We start from the raw sequence: 16,976 nt of genomic DNA, 5'->3' as shown, positions 1-16,976 counted from the left end.
TTTGTTCGTAGACCCCTCTAGACACACCCTCGCACTTTGGCTCCCCCTGTATTCCTGGTACTTAAGACAGGGCTTGCTACACAGTAGAGAGTTGGTAGGTATTTGTTTATAAAGGAAGAGGGGGAGGAAGGAGGGGAGGAGGCAGGGGAGGAGGCTGACCTTCAGTATTCAGGAAGACTTCACGAGCCTTCGGACCCTCTGGAGTCACGAGCTCCTCTCCTGGGATGTCCATGCTTACAATCTGACATCGTCTCAGTCTCTCTCCCTGGCGTGTCTGAATAATACACTCACGGTACTCATCAAAAGCAGACCTAGCCTGGCCAGAGTCTTACCAGACAACAACAGACACTGTAGAACATTCCAATGGTCTTCAGCAATTAGCTTGTGCAAAGCTTCCATTTGACCGATGGAGACACTGAGACACAGAACCGGGAAAATGATTTCCCGGGGTCACCTTATCGATGGCAAGAAAACCTTTTTAGAGGATTCTGGGCCTGATGAAGTGGTCGTTTGGGCCCCAAAAGCTGAAGAAATGCTATCTATACAGATATACACAATGTATATGTATAAGATACATACATATATACATGTATAAATATATGCATGTCCAATGAATACACACACAGGCTAAGGCAACTTGTGATTCACACTTTCCTCTGGCTTTGCTCAGTGCGCTTCGCAGTTTACGAAGCTTTCCGTGCACCTCGTTGCATCCCACCAGCACCTGGCGAGGAGGAAAGGCAGGAGCTATCCCACCTGTCTTAGAAAGGAGAGAGCCAGGACTCAGGGAGGTGGACGACGTGCCGGAGGCCACACTGACACTGAGTCCCAGAGCAGCGCTCACTGGGTCTTCTGACGCCAGACCCCACGCTCTGCTTGTGGCTCTGTGATACCGTGCCCACCCTGGGGAGGGGGAAATGACTTTCCTTGGTTTCTGAGGGAGCCCACCCAACCAGAGCCCGGTCTGCTCGGCAGCCCAGCCGTTCGTTTCCTGGACGCGGCATCCAATCTGTCACGCCTATTTGGGAAACGAATCCAATGTAAAACACAAAAGTTGTGAGCAGAGCGACGACCTCTGAGCCAAGGGCAGCTCACTGGGAAAGCAGGCTGACCTCCCAGGAGGTGACGGGGGCAATATGTGCAGCACGTAGCTTCCCATGAGCTCTGCTCTGTCCGTCATCATCTTTTATTAATGGTGGCAGCCGAGTTAACATTTTCTTTACCTTGGAACAGCGCTCCGAGGCGAATGCTGCTGGAGCGAGCACCGAGTGGTGGGTAAACCTGCCGGAAGCTGGCAGTTCCTCACAAGAATGAAACTGAGGACTCTCCTAAGCAACACTTTCCATCCTTCCATCAGCGTATTTTTTTTTGACCCTGACCAGTGTGGCTCAGCTGGTTGGGTGTCATTCTACAAAGCAAAAGGCTGCCAGTTCGATTCCTGGTCAGGGCACATGCCTGGGTTGGGGGTTCATCCCTTGTCGGTGCCCGTAGGAGAGGGAACCAACGGATGTTTCTCTCCATCTTTCTCCCTCCCTCCCCTCTCTCTAAAAATAAATAAAATCTTTTTCAAAAAATATTTTTAGAAATTTCATAATTTTTTTTTCTCAAGAGGGTGTGTGTGTGTGTTTCATCACTTGATTTTTTTTTTTAGATAGGGTAAAATTTGCTAGTTCCTTTTTTAACCATCTCTCTGCGGGGGCAAGCCACCTGCCTTAGAAAAGAAAAGAAATTCAATTCAGTTGGCTGAAAGAGAAAATAGCATAAAATACTCACTGTTCTTTATCACTGAAGGAAGGCAGAGGAAGGAGAGAAAGAAAAAAAAAAGTCAAGTCAGGAAAGAAATCTCATAACGATACCCAAGACCATCCGGCTGCAAAACCACGCAGTTTAAATGACAAGGACCTACTTCCCTTTCCTGCCCTAGTCTGCATGATCTTCTTAACCAGGCTGCTGCCACAGAGGCCTGTGAAATCCGCAGCTGTGCTCAAAACGGCCAATCAGCTCAGCTTACTAAGGAACGGAGCTGATCGTCTTCAAAGGATGGGTTTGGGGCCCTAATGAGAGATCACTGAATGGTAACCTGGCCAACGGCACCCTCGGCTTTTGTTGTTGCGGACACTTCGAGGAGGGCCATGTGGGCCCTGAACAGTCCCTGGGTCATCCAGAATTAGCACTTTCAGTGCCCACCTCTGGAGAAGCAGAGCTCCGTTCTAGAAAGGAGACGGGCATCTGCACTGGTGAGGGGCGTGAGCATCAACAAACACCTGCCACACGCCCTCTCTTCCTGCCTCCGTTTCCACCTCTGATTGCTGGCACCCTCTGGTTTCCCGTTTTAAAAGCTACGGAGAAGCATCAACTTCCCAGCATCTCTTCCCGTGTTTTCTCGACGTAGAAAGCTAAACCGCAGGCCTGCCCTCACACGAAGCAGATGCACCTACCTCTTTCAAGCACTGGCCTATGTTTGGGACACCACCCTTAGGCTCACAGAGGGGGGCGGGGGAAGGCATTGGAACATCAAGAAAGCAGTGTGTGTGTGTGGATGGCCAGCAGCTAATGAAGAGTAGATTTCTTAATTTCCTGGAGAAAGACATTAGCAGCATCTGCAGCCAACTAGATAGCACGTGTGATGATTATAACTCACCCATTAGCATTTATTGGAAAACAGTTTTAATATCTGAAGAAAATGCGGTAGCAAGCCAGCCGGCCCAGATGCACGCAGAATGCCAAGAGGTTTCGCGGCAGCTCGGGAGCGCTGTTGACGAGTCTGCGGGCTGGCTGTTTGCAGAATTCTAATCTAACAGCAAAGCAAACTGTTTGGCTTTGTATCCACTAAAGTAAACTCAGATGGATGGGATTTTAATTAACTGACATTTCAAAAATAAAATAAATATTTCACCCCATCCACTCTTCAGGCAACGGTTTATCTTACAGAGACACACTTTTTGGTTGCTGGAAGATTTTCTGCAGAAACAATTTGGTTCCCAGGGGATGTCATGGGCAGAGCTTGGGGCGGGGGGGGGGGGGACAGGTGTTTCTTTTCAAAAAAGAAACCAGTAGAGCTCAGTGTTGTCTTCAAAACCTGAAGACTCGGGTTGGAGACAGAGCACGTAAAGAGACAGGGGCTTGTGCACCCGAGAACGTGGATGGACTAGCTATTCGGAAAGACGCCTTAGCTAATGCATAATTAGGTCCTGGGTAAATCAGAGCAACACTCTTTCTATACAGTTAGTTCCGTGTGATTAAAAAAGCAACGTCACTCTCCAACAATCCCTCCCCCTTTCAAGATAAATAAACAAAACGGACTTCATCAAAATAAAAGTGACTTTCCCTCTTCCAAAGACTGTTTGGAAAGAAGAAAAACAAGGGTTGGACTGAGAACAGCTGCAAAATGTATACCCAGCAAAGGCCTTGCGTCTCGAAGCTGTGGGGGAAAACCCTGCAGAACTTAACGGGAAGTTAACCGACCTGCGTTTAAAGTGGACAGAGCATCTGATAATTCCACCAAGGGGTCGTATGGGGACGAGTTGTGTAGGAAGATAAGCAACCTCACAGCCACTCGGGAAAGAAACGCCACTCTCCGCACTAGAACGGCTAACGTGGAAAAGGCTGGTCGCCAAGGTGGCGGCGAGGACGTGGAGGCGGGAACTCTCCTACACTTTTTTAAAAAACTATTGAATTATAATGATTTTTTAAAATTTTATTTTCATTATTGTTCAAGTACAGTTGGCTGTCTTTTCCTCCCATCCCAGCCCACCCACCCCTCCCTCCCCACCTTCCCCCCACTTCCACCCCTCCTTGTTTTCGTCCATGTGTCCTTTACACTTGTTCCTGTAAACCCTTCCCCTTTTCCCCTGAAATTCCCTCCCCTCTCCCCTCTGGTCACTGTCCCCCTGTTCTCTGTTTCAGTGTCTTTGGTTGTATTTTGCTTGTTTGTTGATTTTGTTGTTTAGGTTCCTGTTAAAGGTGAGATCATATGGTATGTGTCTCTCACCGCCTGGCTTATTTCGCGCAGCATAACGCTCTCCAGTTCCATCCACGCTGTCGCCAAGGGTACCTCCTACACGTCTGCTGGACGTTTAAAACGATGCAGCCCCTTCGGGTAACAGACTGGCAGTTTCTTAAAAAGCTAACTACACACCTCCCATACGACCTAGGCATGCCCCGCACAGGCATTCGCCCAGGAGAAGCGAAAGTGTGTGTCTGTACAAACTTCCATTTGTTCCAGCCAAAAAGTGGAAACCACCCAAATGTCCATCAATAGATAAACGAACAGACACCATGAAATGTGCTGTGCACCACCACCAAGGAACAGACTGTTGATACGCAAAACAATATGGATGGATCATGAAATAATCATTTTGTGTGAAAGAAGAGAGACAGCTGTCCTCCCCAAAGAGTGTACACTGCGTGATTCCATTCAGACGGAAGTCTAGAAAGTGTACATTAATGTGCAGGTACAGAAGGAAGGTTAGCGACTGCCTGGGGGTGGGAGGGGCAAGGTGAAAGAAAAAAGAGCATGAGTATATGAACATGTTTAAAAATCTAACTGTGCCCTGGCTGGTGTAGCTCAGTGGATTGAGCACAGGCCTGCAGACCATAGGATCATGGTTCGATTCCCAGTCAGGGCACATGCCTGGGTTGCAGGGCAGTTCCCAGCAGGGGACACAGGAGAGGCAACCATACATTGCTATTTCTCTCCCTCTCTCCTTTCCTTCCCCTCTAAAGATGAATAAATAAAATCTTTAAAAAATAATAAATAAATAGAATGGTCTAACTCTACTGCCAATGTGCACTGTTAAAGAATCACTCATTATACTTTAAAAAGGCAATTTTAAAAAGACAGTAAACTGAAGCCAGAACAGGGAGCTGTGGGCAGTCAGCCGATGCACATCCCAGCACGGCGTTCTGGAGGCTGACCTGGAGCTCCTAAGGAGTCAGGGAAGCTGAACCCGAGACCCCTGCCCTCTCCACTGAGCCGGGACCCTGCAAGGGAGCTCGAGCCATCCTGGGTGAGCAGCACTCCTCGCTTCTGGGGGTGGCAAATGCCAATCTCTCTGCAGAAAAGTGTCCCCAAGGTAGATCCCCAAGCGCCTCACAGATTGAGCTCACGATAAAAAATGACCAAGCGTTCACAGGAACAAGTCACGATGAGTGAACACCTATCTGTGGGAACGATACACAACGGACTTAGGTGGTTAAGGCAGGCGGGGTGTGCTGGTCAATGGTTAACAGTGGAGTCTGTGGCTGGTTTTGGGAACCGGCAGGACGCCCCCGAATACGGAACTGGGAAGAGGAAGGCACGGGCGTGCCGTTCTATTACATTTCACCACGCAGGTGGAACAGACAGAAATAAGGCAGAGAATAATAAAGCAGAGGAAAAGAATTCAGGAGGGATTAACCTTGTGTTTAATATAATTTAATTGTCAAGTTGTATAGTTTAATAATGACCATGTTTAACAACTGGCCTGTGACATTTCCAGAAACTGAGCATCATCTTTTACGATCCATGAAGGTGCCGGTTCAGCACCCCACTGACTCAGGTACAGTAACTGCTGGGGACAGAATGGAAAGGCACTTCTATGTGGGATTTCCCGATCTATAGACAATCGGGCCAAAAAATAAAAAACATCCTCGTGCCAGTCACAGTCGGCTGGTGGCCTGTCAGTTTGCCACCTCTGACCTAGTCCGTCTTTCTTACTTGATTAGGGAAACTGAGGCCCAGAGAAGGTAAGCGAGTGGCCCTGGATCACACAGTAAATTAGTAGCTAAGCCCGAGAACCAGAACCCAGTCTGACTCTAACCCCGTCCGGGCTGTGACCACTCACCAGGCCACCTCTAACGGGGGGCATGCAGCTCAGGGTCTCAGCCTGTCGTTCCCACCTTGCAAAGCAGGGAAATCAGTGGAGAAGCTTCCGTGACAAACTCCCAGGGGTTTCCTTATCCCCCACCTCTGGGAAGGAGAATCTAGTTCTCCGCTTGCCATTCCTTTCCTCCTTCAAGGGTAGGACTCCCAGGACCCCAGAGACCCAAAACAAGCCCCTCCCAGGAAGGTGCAAGGACTTACTTGGACTGAAGGGGTCGGTCACTGGGACACATCCAACGGCTAGAGCCACTGCTGAACACGGTGTCGGTCATGGCGGAGGTCCCGTTTCCTGGAAAAGAGTAAGCCAGAGAGGACATCACCCAGCTACTCGGCCACTTCTTACTTCTCAAGGCCCTGCCCTATGCCGGGCCCTGTGGGGGACGCAGAGAAGACAGGGCTGCCCACCTTCCAGATGGGAAACCTCGGGCCCCAGGAGAGATTGTTCCGCTGGAGGTCACAACTCCCTACTGGCAAGAATGAACCAGAGCTGAAGCTCCCTCCCTTAAAGCCACACTGTTCTTTCTCTCTCTCTCAAAAAAAAAAATTGATTGATTTGAGAGAGAGAAAGAGGTCGATCTGTTGTTCCACTTACTTATGCGTTCATTGGTTGATTCTTGTATGTGCCCTGACCGGGGAACGAACCCACAACCCTGGTATATGGGGCTGATACATCAGCCAACTGAGCTACTTGGCCAGGGCCCTGTGTTCTCCTCATTCCCAGACTCCAGGCCACATGCCCAGCAGGGGTGGTAGGGTCAGAGTTCCCAGGGGTCCTAATTTCCCTGAAGGTCTGGCTACAGCACAGCCTCGTTTCCAGGGAAACTGAATAGGTGGGCCATTGGGAGGGGGACAGGGAGAGAATCCGGCCCCATCCTGCAGCCCGTGGGGTGATTACATCTTCGGGTGGGTAAAGCCAGAGGCGGGCGGGGTTCCTGGCTGGACACATGGGAGAGAAACCCCTTACAGAGAAGCCATCTCGTCTGCTCCTGTGTGATTAGCATCATCTTCCCAGACTAATCTGATCATTTCATTCTTTCCACTTCAAAACCAGAAAGGAGAGATGACTCCTGGTGGGAAAGAAATTTGCTGAAAAGAATCGTCATCGCCTGTGCCAAGAGCTGAGCGAGGCTGGCCTGGGCGCCCGGGATTCAGTTCACTGAATCCACTCTGCCCACCTCCACGGCTCGGCGCTAACCATGACACCCCCCTGCATCTTCGACTGCCCGGGAGACCTGTCCCCCACCCAGAAAAGCTGGATTCAGAACCTCTTCTTCCTCCCCTTCCCCATTTTGTCCTGCCTACTTCTCCTTTGGCTCCTTTAGTACTATTTACTAAGGACCGGCGCTGTGCCTCCACCCCCCAGAATCTCAGCCGATTTTAGATGAACTGAGAAACAACTCTTAAAACACACTTAGCTTCAGAGTCACACAGCAGGTACCGAAGCGTGACTCAGTGGGGGCCAGGCTGGCCCCGGTTTTAGGCGGCACTTCAGGGCACTGCAGGGAACCTGTGTGAGCTCAGCTGTCTTCTTGGAGTTCAATGCCACAGTCACCCGCCCCCACCCACAAGCCCCATAGTCTTGGAATGAAACCAGAGGCTTCACAGCGGAACACGCAGCCGCCAGCCTGGACGGTGCCTGGCAGTTCCATCTCTCTCGTCTCTTTCCCTGCCCCTCCCCTTCTCCCGAGGCCATGGCTGCTCAGTGAGGCATCTGAAAAAACTCACTCAGACGTTATAGTGGGGTGGGGAATGCAACCTACACAAGGAGCCTCAAGTAAGGGTGCGGTGGGGGTCCACGGGCAGGATCCAGGCCGAAAATAGATTCTGCTTAGCCCATGCAGTGTTATTTGAAAGTAAAAATTAAGCCGATACTTTAAAGCACAGGATTGTGCTAACCCACTGGAATGTGCCAGGCACTGCTCGAGACACCAGGGATACGGCGTTAAAACAAACACAAAATGACAAAACCTCTGCGGTCAGGTCGTTTACCTTCCACTGGGGAAGACAGATGACAACCAAACAAGCCAAATGTAACATGTAGCAGCTGATGATGAGCACTTTAAAGGTAAATGAACCAGGGAAAAGGGCCTGGAGACCGAGAGGGACGGTTGGCTTTAAATAGGGGGTCAGAAGGGGCCTGTCTGGGAGCAAAGAGCCATAGGGGGTAACAGACGGAGCTACGTAGATATCTGAGGTAGAGCATCCCAGGCAGCGGGGAAAGCAAGTGCAAAGGCCCTGGGGTGGGCGTGCGCTTTGAAAGCTGGAGGGATGGCAAGGAGGGGCTAGAGGCTGAAGTGGAGGGAGCAAGGGGCAGATGGGTGGGGGCTGAGATCCGAGCAGTAATGGGATCAGATCCCGGGGACCATTCAGGCTCCGTCCCGATGCGGGAGCCAGGGAACAGCCGTTCTGAGAACCAGCTGGGACAACAGGCCCTGGCTCCTTCCCCGCTGAGCTGGTTGGGGCTCGAGACAGGATAGAGACAGTCCTAAGAGATGCTCAAGAGGAAGGCACCTCTGTGCTCCTGGCCTTGAAACTGAGCAAACTCCCTGTCACCTCCTGTGGGAGGTGACACCCACCTCATCGCGGTGTAGTGACAACAGACGGCTCATGCTGTGAACCATCAAACAATCCCACAGGACAGTCCCCATTCGATAGGTTTGTGAGGTAAGCACAGAGCCCATCTCCCATGGCTCTGCATTGTAGACTGTCGCTGTGACTGTGTGGTGGGGACCATGATTGTCACAGTTGTTACAGCTGCCCCATCATAACCCCACCCATCCCGGCCAATGCACAAGCCGACCACTGACGTGAAGAGGCCCAGGCGAGATCATCCAAGTCCGGCCTAGACCAGAGGACCGCCCAGCGGACTCAATCCAATCACTGACCTCAACAATGTGAGGTAAACGTGGGTTGTTGCTCTAAGCCACTACCCTCTGGGGTGCTTTGTTCTGCAGCAGCAGCTGACTGAGAGAGCAGCCCACTGTTAGGACAATTGCTGGCCTCAGACCCAGAGTCCTGGGATCCCACCCCAGCCCCCTGTTCATTGTCTGTGTGCCTCTGGGAAGTCGCTTAGTCATTCGGGGTTTCAGTGTTTGCACCTGTAAAACGGGGACACAGAAATCTCTGTCTCTGTCAGCCTACCTTGCAGGATTGTGCCTGATGTGCAGGAACACTTTGGTCTCAAATGCTTTTCAGGTCTGAGGCAAGGAGGTGAGTGTTGACGGCACTTGAGGGTGGGGCTGAGAGGAAAACAAACTCCAGGTGTGTATTTGAGTGAGACTCCACAGCGGATATGTGTGGTTCAGATGGCTCGTTTTTGCCTGTCCAACATTATCTCCCCTTCTCGGGGGTAGAGGCATCATAGTTTTCCTTTGAGAAATCATCGCTCTCTCTCTCTCTCTCTCAGTATCTACCTGTGTGGTTCAGGTGGCACTCACCCAAACCTGGTTCCTAGAGGCAGGCCAGTGATCCTTGCCTGGCCTGTGAGCACAGCACATCCTATAGGCTGCAGTGATTAGTTCAGGGGTAGTCACATGACCCAATCCGGACCTATGAAAGCCTTCCCTAAAACTTCTGGAGCTACGTGGAAGCACTCTATTTCCAGTGGAGTTGCCAAGCTCAAAGAACAGAAGCCTGGAGCTGATGACTTTTGCTACCACATGAGACAGGTCCACCAAAGGATGAAAGCGGAGCAGAGAGATGGAGAGAGATTGAGTCCTCGTTCTGGTGATGATGGTGCCGGAATGCTGGATCCAGCCTTACCTGAATCTGTTATTAGCCTTTTTAGATACCATGGGCCAAATTGTCCCTTTCTCCCCCGCCAAAGTCAAATTTGAACTGAATTTCTGCGTTGCAACCCTCCTGAACTGTGGGTGTCTTCACAGACCAATCACCTTGGAGCAAACAGGGACTGCACTGGCAGCCAGAATGAGTTGTGATCTGGGAAAGGTACACCAGCCTTCAGCCACTCCATGGAAGCTCCCTCCCCCGACTTCAGAGGCAATGCCACCCAGGCTCAGGCCTTACAGGAGGACAGGAGACATTTGTAAAGCATTCGCTGTGAGGCCTGCTGAGACCCTGCACTGACAATTAAAATTCAGTGGCAATGAACAGCACTAATTAAAAGCAAAAGTAAGTACTTAATAAGACAAATGAGGTGGCAGTGTTTAAAGTCGGGATGAGAGAGCTGGCATAAATTAAACACAAAGACTAATTTATTTGCCTCCTCTAAAGAAGTTCTCTGTGTGTGTGTGTGTGTGTGTCTAGAAAAGGTTTAAATTTGCTAAAGTACAAATGCCATGGGAAGAGAGAAATTATGGGATTGGTTCTGCCTGGGGGTGGTGGTCAGGGGAGGCTTTCCAGGGGAGGAAAATTTGGGCTGGCTCTTGAAGGATGAGCTGGAATGGGCCAGACATGAAGGATGGAGGAAAGGAAGAGGGAACAGAGTGTGCAAAGGCTCAGAGGCTTCAGGGGGCATGGAGTGTTTAGGGAATGAAGAAATCCATAAGGGTGCAGCCCGGGGTGATAGGAGGGCAGGGACGAGGGAGAGCAGGACTAAAGAGACAGAGAAACTGATTGGAATGAAGGGAAATGCACGGGAAACCAATAGTGATGGACAGGAAACTGGGACTCAAATCAAGGGAGTGGACCAGAAGGAAGAAAGAAACAACCAAACAGAAAAGAAGGAAGAAACAAGAATTCAAAAGCATGAGGAGAGGCTTAGGAACCTCCAGGACATCTTTAAATATTTCAACATCCGAATTACAGGGGTACCAGAAGGGGAAAAGAAACAGCTGTGAGTGGAAAACTTATTTGAACAAATAATAAAGGAGAACTTCCCCAGTCTGGCAAAGGAAATAGACTTCCGGGAAATCCAAGAAGCTCAGAGAGTCCCAAAGAAATTGGACCCAAGAAGGAACACACCAAGGCACATCATAATTCCATTAGCCAAGATTAAAATGGAGAGAATTCTAGAAGCAGCAAGAGATAAGGGGACAGTCATCTACAAAGGAGTTCCCATCAGACTGTCAACTGATTTCTCAAAAGAGACCTTACAGGCAAGAAGGGGCTGGAAAGAAGTATTCCAAGTCCTATGAAATCCAAAGACCTACATCCAAGATTGCTTTATCCAGCAAAGCTTTCATTTAGAATGGAAGGGCAGATAAAGTGCTTCTCAGATAAGGTCAAATTCAAGGAGTTCATCATCACAAAGCCCTTATTATATGAAATGTTAAAGGGACTTATCTAAGAAAAAGAAGATGAAAAATATGAACAGTGAAAGGACAGCAAACTCACAGTTATTAACAACCACACCCAAAACAAAAGCAAACCAAGAGGACAGCTAGATCGGGAGCGGAACCATAGAAATGGAGATCACGTGGAGGATTAGCAACAGGGGAGTGGGAGGAAGAGAAGGGGGGAGAAGGTACAGAGAATAAGTAGCATAGACGGTAGGTAGAAAATAGACAGGGGGAGGGCAGGAATACTATGGGAAATATAGAATCTAAAGAACTTGAGACACGTGGACATGAACAAAAGGGGGGAATGGTGGGGGAGGGGTGTGGAGGGGAGTGAAGGGGGGGAATGGGACAACTGTAATGGCATAATCAATAAAATATATTTTAAAAAAAAGAGACAGCGTGGTACCAATGATGAGCTCCTGTTACGTCGGGTCAACAAAGATCGTGCAGGGCCCCTCCAGGCCTTTCCACCCAGACAATCCCTCCTTCCATTTACAGACCCAGAAGCTAAGGCCGCATGCTTTTAGCGGTCAGTTCAGCAAGGTGTCTTAGGGTATGGGTTTGGGAGGTAGGCCCATTCTGCCACTTATGAGTCTGACAAGTGTATTTACCTCCCTGAACCTCAGTTTCCTCATCTGTACAGAGTGGGGGCAGTAACGGGACCCATCTCAGAATCACCGTGAGGACTGAGTGAGCTAACGTACGTGAACTCCTTGATCCAGCACCTGGCTCCAAGGACCCCTTGCCAGGTGGACTCGATCGCTGATTTATGTCATTACTGATAACTCTCTCAGGGGGGTTTTCCTAAAGAGCTGGGAGCGCAGCCTCGGCACCGGAAGGAAACGTCTCAGGCTTCCTGCAGCCAGGGCAAGCACGTGAAGCGTGATGACGACGGACGGTGGAAATAACAAGAGTAACAACCACACGCGCGAGGTCACTATGGCCGTAACAAGAGAACGGTGCTAAAGCAAGGGCCACTCGTTGGGTGCTGTGGATGTCATCAGAGCTGAAGACCGAGCATTTCTGTCTTTCCACCGCGTGGTAAGAATGCCCTTCTCTCTCCCTGGGAAGCTGGGAGTGGCCACGTGACCCATTTTGGTCAAATGAAAAGTCCCCAGGTCGAAATTCTGAAGCTGGTCTACTTGTCTTCCCCTGTCTTGACCACTGTGGACGTGTGAGGATGGAGCCCCTCAGTCTGGGTCCTCCGTGACGGCCAGCGCAGCGCAGTCACCCCCCGCTAACCTACCACATCAAGGGAGCCCGAGTGAGGAACAAACCTGTTGTTTCAGCCACTGAAACACTGGGGATTGTTTGTTACTGAAGCACAGCCTAACCCATCCTGCCTGTGCTTATAATGGCCCAGGGACTGCACTGAGTGTTTCAAATGCAACCTCTCATTTGATCTTTGGGTCAGTCCTGGAAGACAAGATCCTTTATTGGCCAGTTTTACACAGATCAGGAAACGGAAGCCCAGAGAGGTAAGGTCATTTGCCCAAGGTCACACAGCACGTGCATTTGAAAAGAGTCCACAGAGGTAACCTCACAGCACACACACTGAAGGCATCCAGAGTTGATTTTCCTGGGGAGAATGTCTCCTGCTGGGCAGGGGTATCCCAGATGTTTCTTTCTTCCCCTGGGTTACGAATCCCTCTGAGCCCTGAGTCTATATACCCAAGTACCGAACTGTGAACTGCAGAGGCAGACACTGTGCACAGAGCGGCCTTCGGGGCTCCCTGCACAGCCCAACCAATCACCCGACTGCTTGTGCTGTTAACCCAGCTTCTCTTGGCTCCAGCCACGCTGCGGCGAGTGAGGCAAAGAGGACGTGCTCAGATGACTTCTGCACTTGTGCGTGCATGCACAGACTCGCGGCCCCACGCAGGGAAGTATGATTAGGTGGGTCTGGGTATTAAAGCAAGTGGTGCAGCTTAACGGCCCCCTGGCTGCCACTGAGGCTCCGGCTGCAATGAAGCTCATTCTGATAAAAACTCGGCTGGAACTGACTTACCCACAGCCCTAGATCTCATCAGGACAGGGACAGCACAAGTGTCATCCTGGCCCTTGCTGTGCCTCAGGGGCAAAATACAGATGGTCCCCGACTTACAGTGGCTCGACTTACGATTTTTCAACTTTATGATGGTTCCAAAGCGATATGCGTAATAAATTTCATGAGCTCGACATGTCATAATAAGAGAGGCTTTGCGAAGATGGCATTGCCCAGCTGGAGACTAAGGTGTGTTCTGAGCACAGGTAAGGTGGGCCGGGCTGGGCTAGGATGTTCGGTAGGTCAGGTGTATCAGATGCATTTTCAATTTTACAATATCTGCAACTTATGCTGTGTTTATTGGGATGTGCCCTCATTGTTAAGCCAAGGAGCACCTGTACACAGAGCAGAGAGTGGCATTTATCCCCTTACAAAGTGACAGCAGTGCCCGGGCAGGGTGGCTCATTTGGTTGGAGTGCTGTCCCGTATGTCAACAGCTTGCAGGTTTAATCCTCAGTCAGGGCACGTACCTGATCCTGGTTGTGGTTTCCATTCCCGGTTGGGGTGTGTATGGGAAATAACTGATCAGTGGCTCTCTCTCACATCAACATTTCTCTCTTTCTCTCCCTGTTTCCTCACTAAAATCAGAAAATATATTCCCAGGGGAGGATTTTGAAAAAATGACAGCAGACCCCCCCATCCTCTCACCTGAGGGGCATTTTCTCTAATCAGAGACGGGAGTCATAACATTACCATTTTACAGACGAGGAGACTGAGGCCCTGGGGTTTCCCCAGGTCAGGCTGGGAGCAGGTGGAATATTCCAGGACTCCAGACTGGAGTCCTGTATAAATGAACCTTCTGACCACCCTGCACTACTGATTATATTGATAATATTGTTTGCACAGTGCACACAATATAACATTTGGTTGAGCACAGTACTGTGTCCTTTTGATACGGCAAGTACGGTTGGTTGTACAGTGGCGGCGTCACACGGTCTAGCCTAATAATGAGAATAGCTTTGTTGGGTCTCTCCCATTCATTCCCCTTTCCAGATCCATCCCCCTCCACCCGGCTCTGTGCCCTGGGGGGCTGCCCCGTAAGGACGGTGACAGCAGCACCCTTGCCCTCTGGCTGCTGGTTGGATTGACTTAATGAGAGATACCAGCAGGAGACTGCAAGTGGGAAGAGGCAGGCTAGGGTATTTATCCCCTGGACGCCCCTTGCCAGTCACTCTGGGCTGGCTGTGGCACCTGTCCTAAGGAAGGTCATAGCTCTTGTCAGAAGGGTGTCTCCACAGAACCCTTCCTCTTCTGGGTCCACAACAGTCCCACTCCCTGCCCCTCCAGGCCTGGAGATGATGACGACTGTCTTGTCTATTGGAAACTGGGGTGCTTCAGCATCCCGGCTCCCCGTAACCTTCCTGGCTTGCTCACATGTCAGTCAATTAATAGCCTCTTCGCTAAATTAGCTTCATTGGCACCTCTGGGGGTGCGGCCAGTTTCTGAGTGCCCACCATATGCCAGCCCCTGTTCGAGGTACTTAGCTCATCCAGTCCTCACAATGACCTGATAAATGATGATGGGTCCCTTTGACCAGTGAGGCACCTGGAGCAGAGAGGGTGGGCAGCTTCTCCCAGGCAGCAGAGCCAGTAAGTGATGGGGCCACACTTGGAATCCCGGCAGTGTGACTCCGGAGCCTCTGTTCCATACCAGCTCACAGTCCCACCCTGAGCATCTGCACTTAGCAAAGGAGGGCAGCGTAGAATATAACAGCCTTCAGACAGGCAATGTGCATATACAACCTCATTTCATCTTTAACCCCATCCGAGAAAGTAGGCTCTGAAGTTATCACCACTCTTGAGACTCAGAGGTTGCATTAAGTCACCCCAAATCACCAGCCAGGAATGGTAGAGTCAGCCGGCTTATAAACCCAGGTGTGTCTCCTTTTAATACCAATACTTTTAATTATTACTTTGGACAGTCACTCTTATGACGGAGCAAGCAGCCTGGCCAGATCTGGCACCAACAGGCAGCAGGTAAAGTAAGGGAGAGTCTGGCTTAAGGTAAAGAACAGGTTTTTTTTTTAAAGATTTTTAATTTACTTATCTTTAGAGAGGAAAGAAAGGAGAGAAGGAGAGAAGTATCAATGTATGGTTGCCTCTCGTGAGTGCCCTGCTGGGAACTGGCCTGCAACCCAGGCATGTGCCCTGGCTGGGAATCGACCGCGATCGTGTGGTTCACAGGCCCGCGCTCAATCCACTGAACTACACCAGGCAGGGCAAGAACAGGTTTTTAATCATCAGAGGTATCAAAAGGAGGATAGGCTACTTTCATAGGTAATGAGGTCTCAGTCACTGGAGGTAATCAAGCACAAATAGCAAAACTACTTGTTGAGGGTAGTGTAAAAAAGGCAGTGTGCTTTTCTGAATGAGCCTCCTTCTGCATTTGGGGGAAAATGGCTCAAGCTCACAGACTTTTCCCTCTCAACAATGACTTGGCCTGACTCTCTTATCAAGCAGTCAGAGCCAGTCTCTGGTTATAAGAAAAGGGTCCTTGGAGCTTAGACACGCCCTTCCCTGGGAAAATGCATAGTTTCACTTCATCCTTGTGAAAAAGAAGCAACTAGGGCCTCGGGAAGGGCCCTACTTGTCTTCTCGTCTTACCACAACAAACACACCCCCACTCTACTCCCCTCCACACACAACCCTCCCTGCACCCACAGTACGAACTTCATGACAGAATCTGCCCTCAAAGGCTCAGGCTTTGGAGTCCTGTGGACCTGAGGTCCACCCCCAGCTAAACTGAAGCTAGGAGAGCGTGGGCAAATTACTGAGCACTTCGGACGAGATCGGGCACGTTCAGGGTGGTATGGCCTTACACTACGGAGCACTTCAGAGCCTTCCTCGTCTGTGAAACGGGGCTGTACCAGCCTCTACTTTGCAGAGTTGTTAAGAGAGGCCTGAGTGGAAAACTGGAAGGAAAGGGTATGGAGACCAGCGCTGGCACGAGGCAAACCCTTCCCAGATGCTCCCAGGAACTCCCGCAAGCCCCACCCCCAAATAACATGGGTTACAGGGTCTCCGGCCAGCAAGGACGCTTCCTGCCTCACACCGCCTGGCCCTTCCCTGGGGTGTGGGTTCTAAGAAATCCGAAACCATATCAGGAAAAAAACAAAACAAAACCAGAAAGCTTCTCTTAGTTCTCATGAATAATAGATCTTCCAGACTTGCCTCCATCCATCCGCCTCTCCTGTCCAGGCCCTCCTGGCGCCAGGTCGGGGAGAGGAACAGAAATATGAATCTGTCAGTGTTGGCTGGAGAGCGGGAATGAGCCACAGAGCTCCTGTCCCTCTCCCCAGATCCCCTCCGGAAACAGTTCTCAGAACATCGAGTGTGGATGGAGCACTCCGCAGAGTCTACAAAGCCCTCCGTCTTCACAATCACCCATGCAGGGGGGAGTCAGGACCCTCATCACTGGCAGCTGAGGAGCGCAGAGGTTCAGAGGGACATGGGGCCAGGGTTCAAACCTCAGCTCTGCCACTGTCTAGCTTGATGGTGGTAGGACAGTTACTAACCCTCTCTGTGCACCTCAGTTTTTTCCTCTGTAAAACAGGCATTTGAAAAATTGTAATAGCACCTACTTCATAGGGAGGTTGAAGGATTAAAGGAGTTAATACTACAAGCATGTGGTTAGTTCCAAATAAAGAGGAAAAAGTAATCTGTTATATCTCCAGGATATAAAGGCTGATAATAACACTGTCATCTACACACATCGGCTCATATAACTCTTGCCAAGGAACACCACTGAGTCCATTTCACAGACAGAAAAATGGGGTTCATAAAAGTTCACTGGCTCTCCCCAAGACTGAACCAGAGCCAGGAAGTAGTCA

The 16,976-nt window shown here is 50.3% G+C and overlaps 1 protein-coding gene across 3 annotated transcripts in view; it reads right to left on the bottom strand.

Moving 5' to 3' along the window:
- The window catches only part of RPH3A (rabphilin 3A), a 97,233-nt gene that overhangs the window by 45,400 nt on the left and 34,857 nt on the right, over nucleotides 1-16,976 (bottom strand). For all 3 annotated transcript variants that reach the window (XM_037052142.1, XM_037052144.1, XM_037052143.1), the window contains exons 3-4: nucleotides 6,065-6,152; nucleotides 1,774-1,785 (exon numbers count right to left, since the gene is read on the bottom strand). In XM_037052142.1, coding sequence (XP_036908037.1) covers nucleotides 1,774-1,785; nucleotides 6,065-6,135 — 83 coding nt within the window. In that variant the 5' untranslated portion in view covers nucleotides 6,136-6,152. The remainder of the gene's footprint in view (nucleotides 1-1,773; nucleotides 1,786-6,064; nucleotides 6,153-16,976) is intronic.

This window comes from Sturnira hondurensis, unplaced genomic scaffold (assembly GCF_014824575.4).
Source record: "Sturnira hondurensis isolate 20B ecotype Veracruz unplaced genomic scaffold, ASM1482457v3 Scaffold0007406, whole genome shotgun sequence".
Lineage (NCBI taxonomy): Eukaryota > Metazoa > Chordata > Mammalia > Chiroptera > Phyllostomidae > Sturnira > Sturnira hondurensis.
The sequence above is the reverse complement of the archived record's forward strand: the minus strand, read 5'-3'. Positions and strand labels throughout refer to the sequence as shown.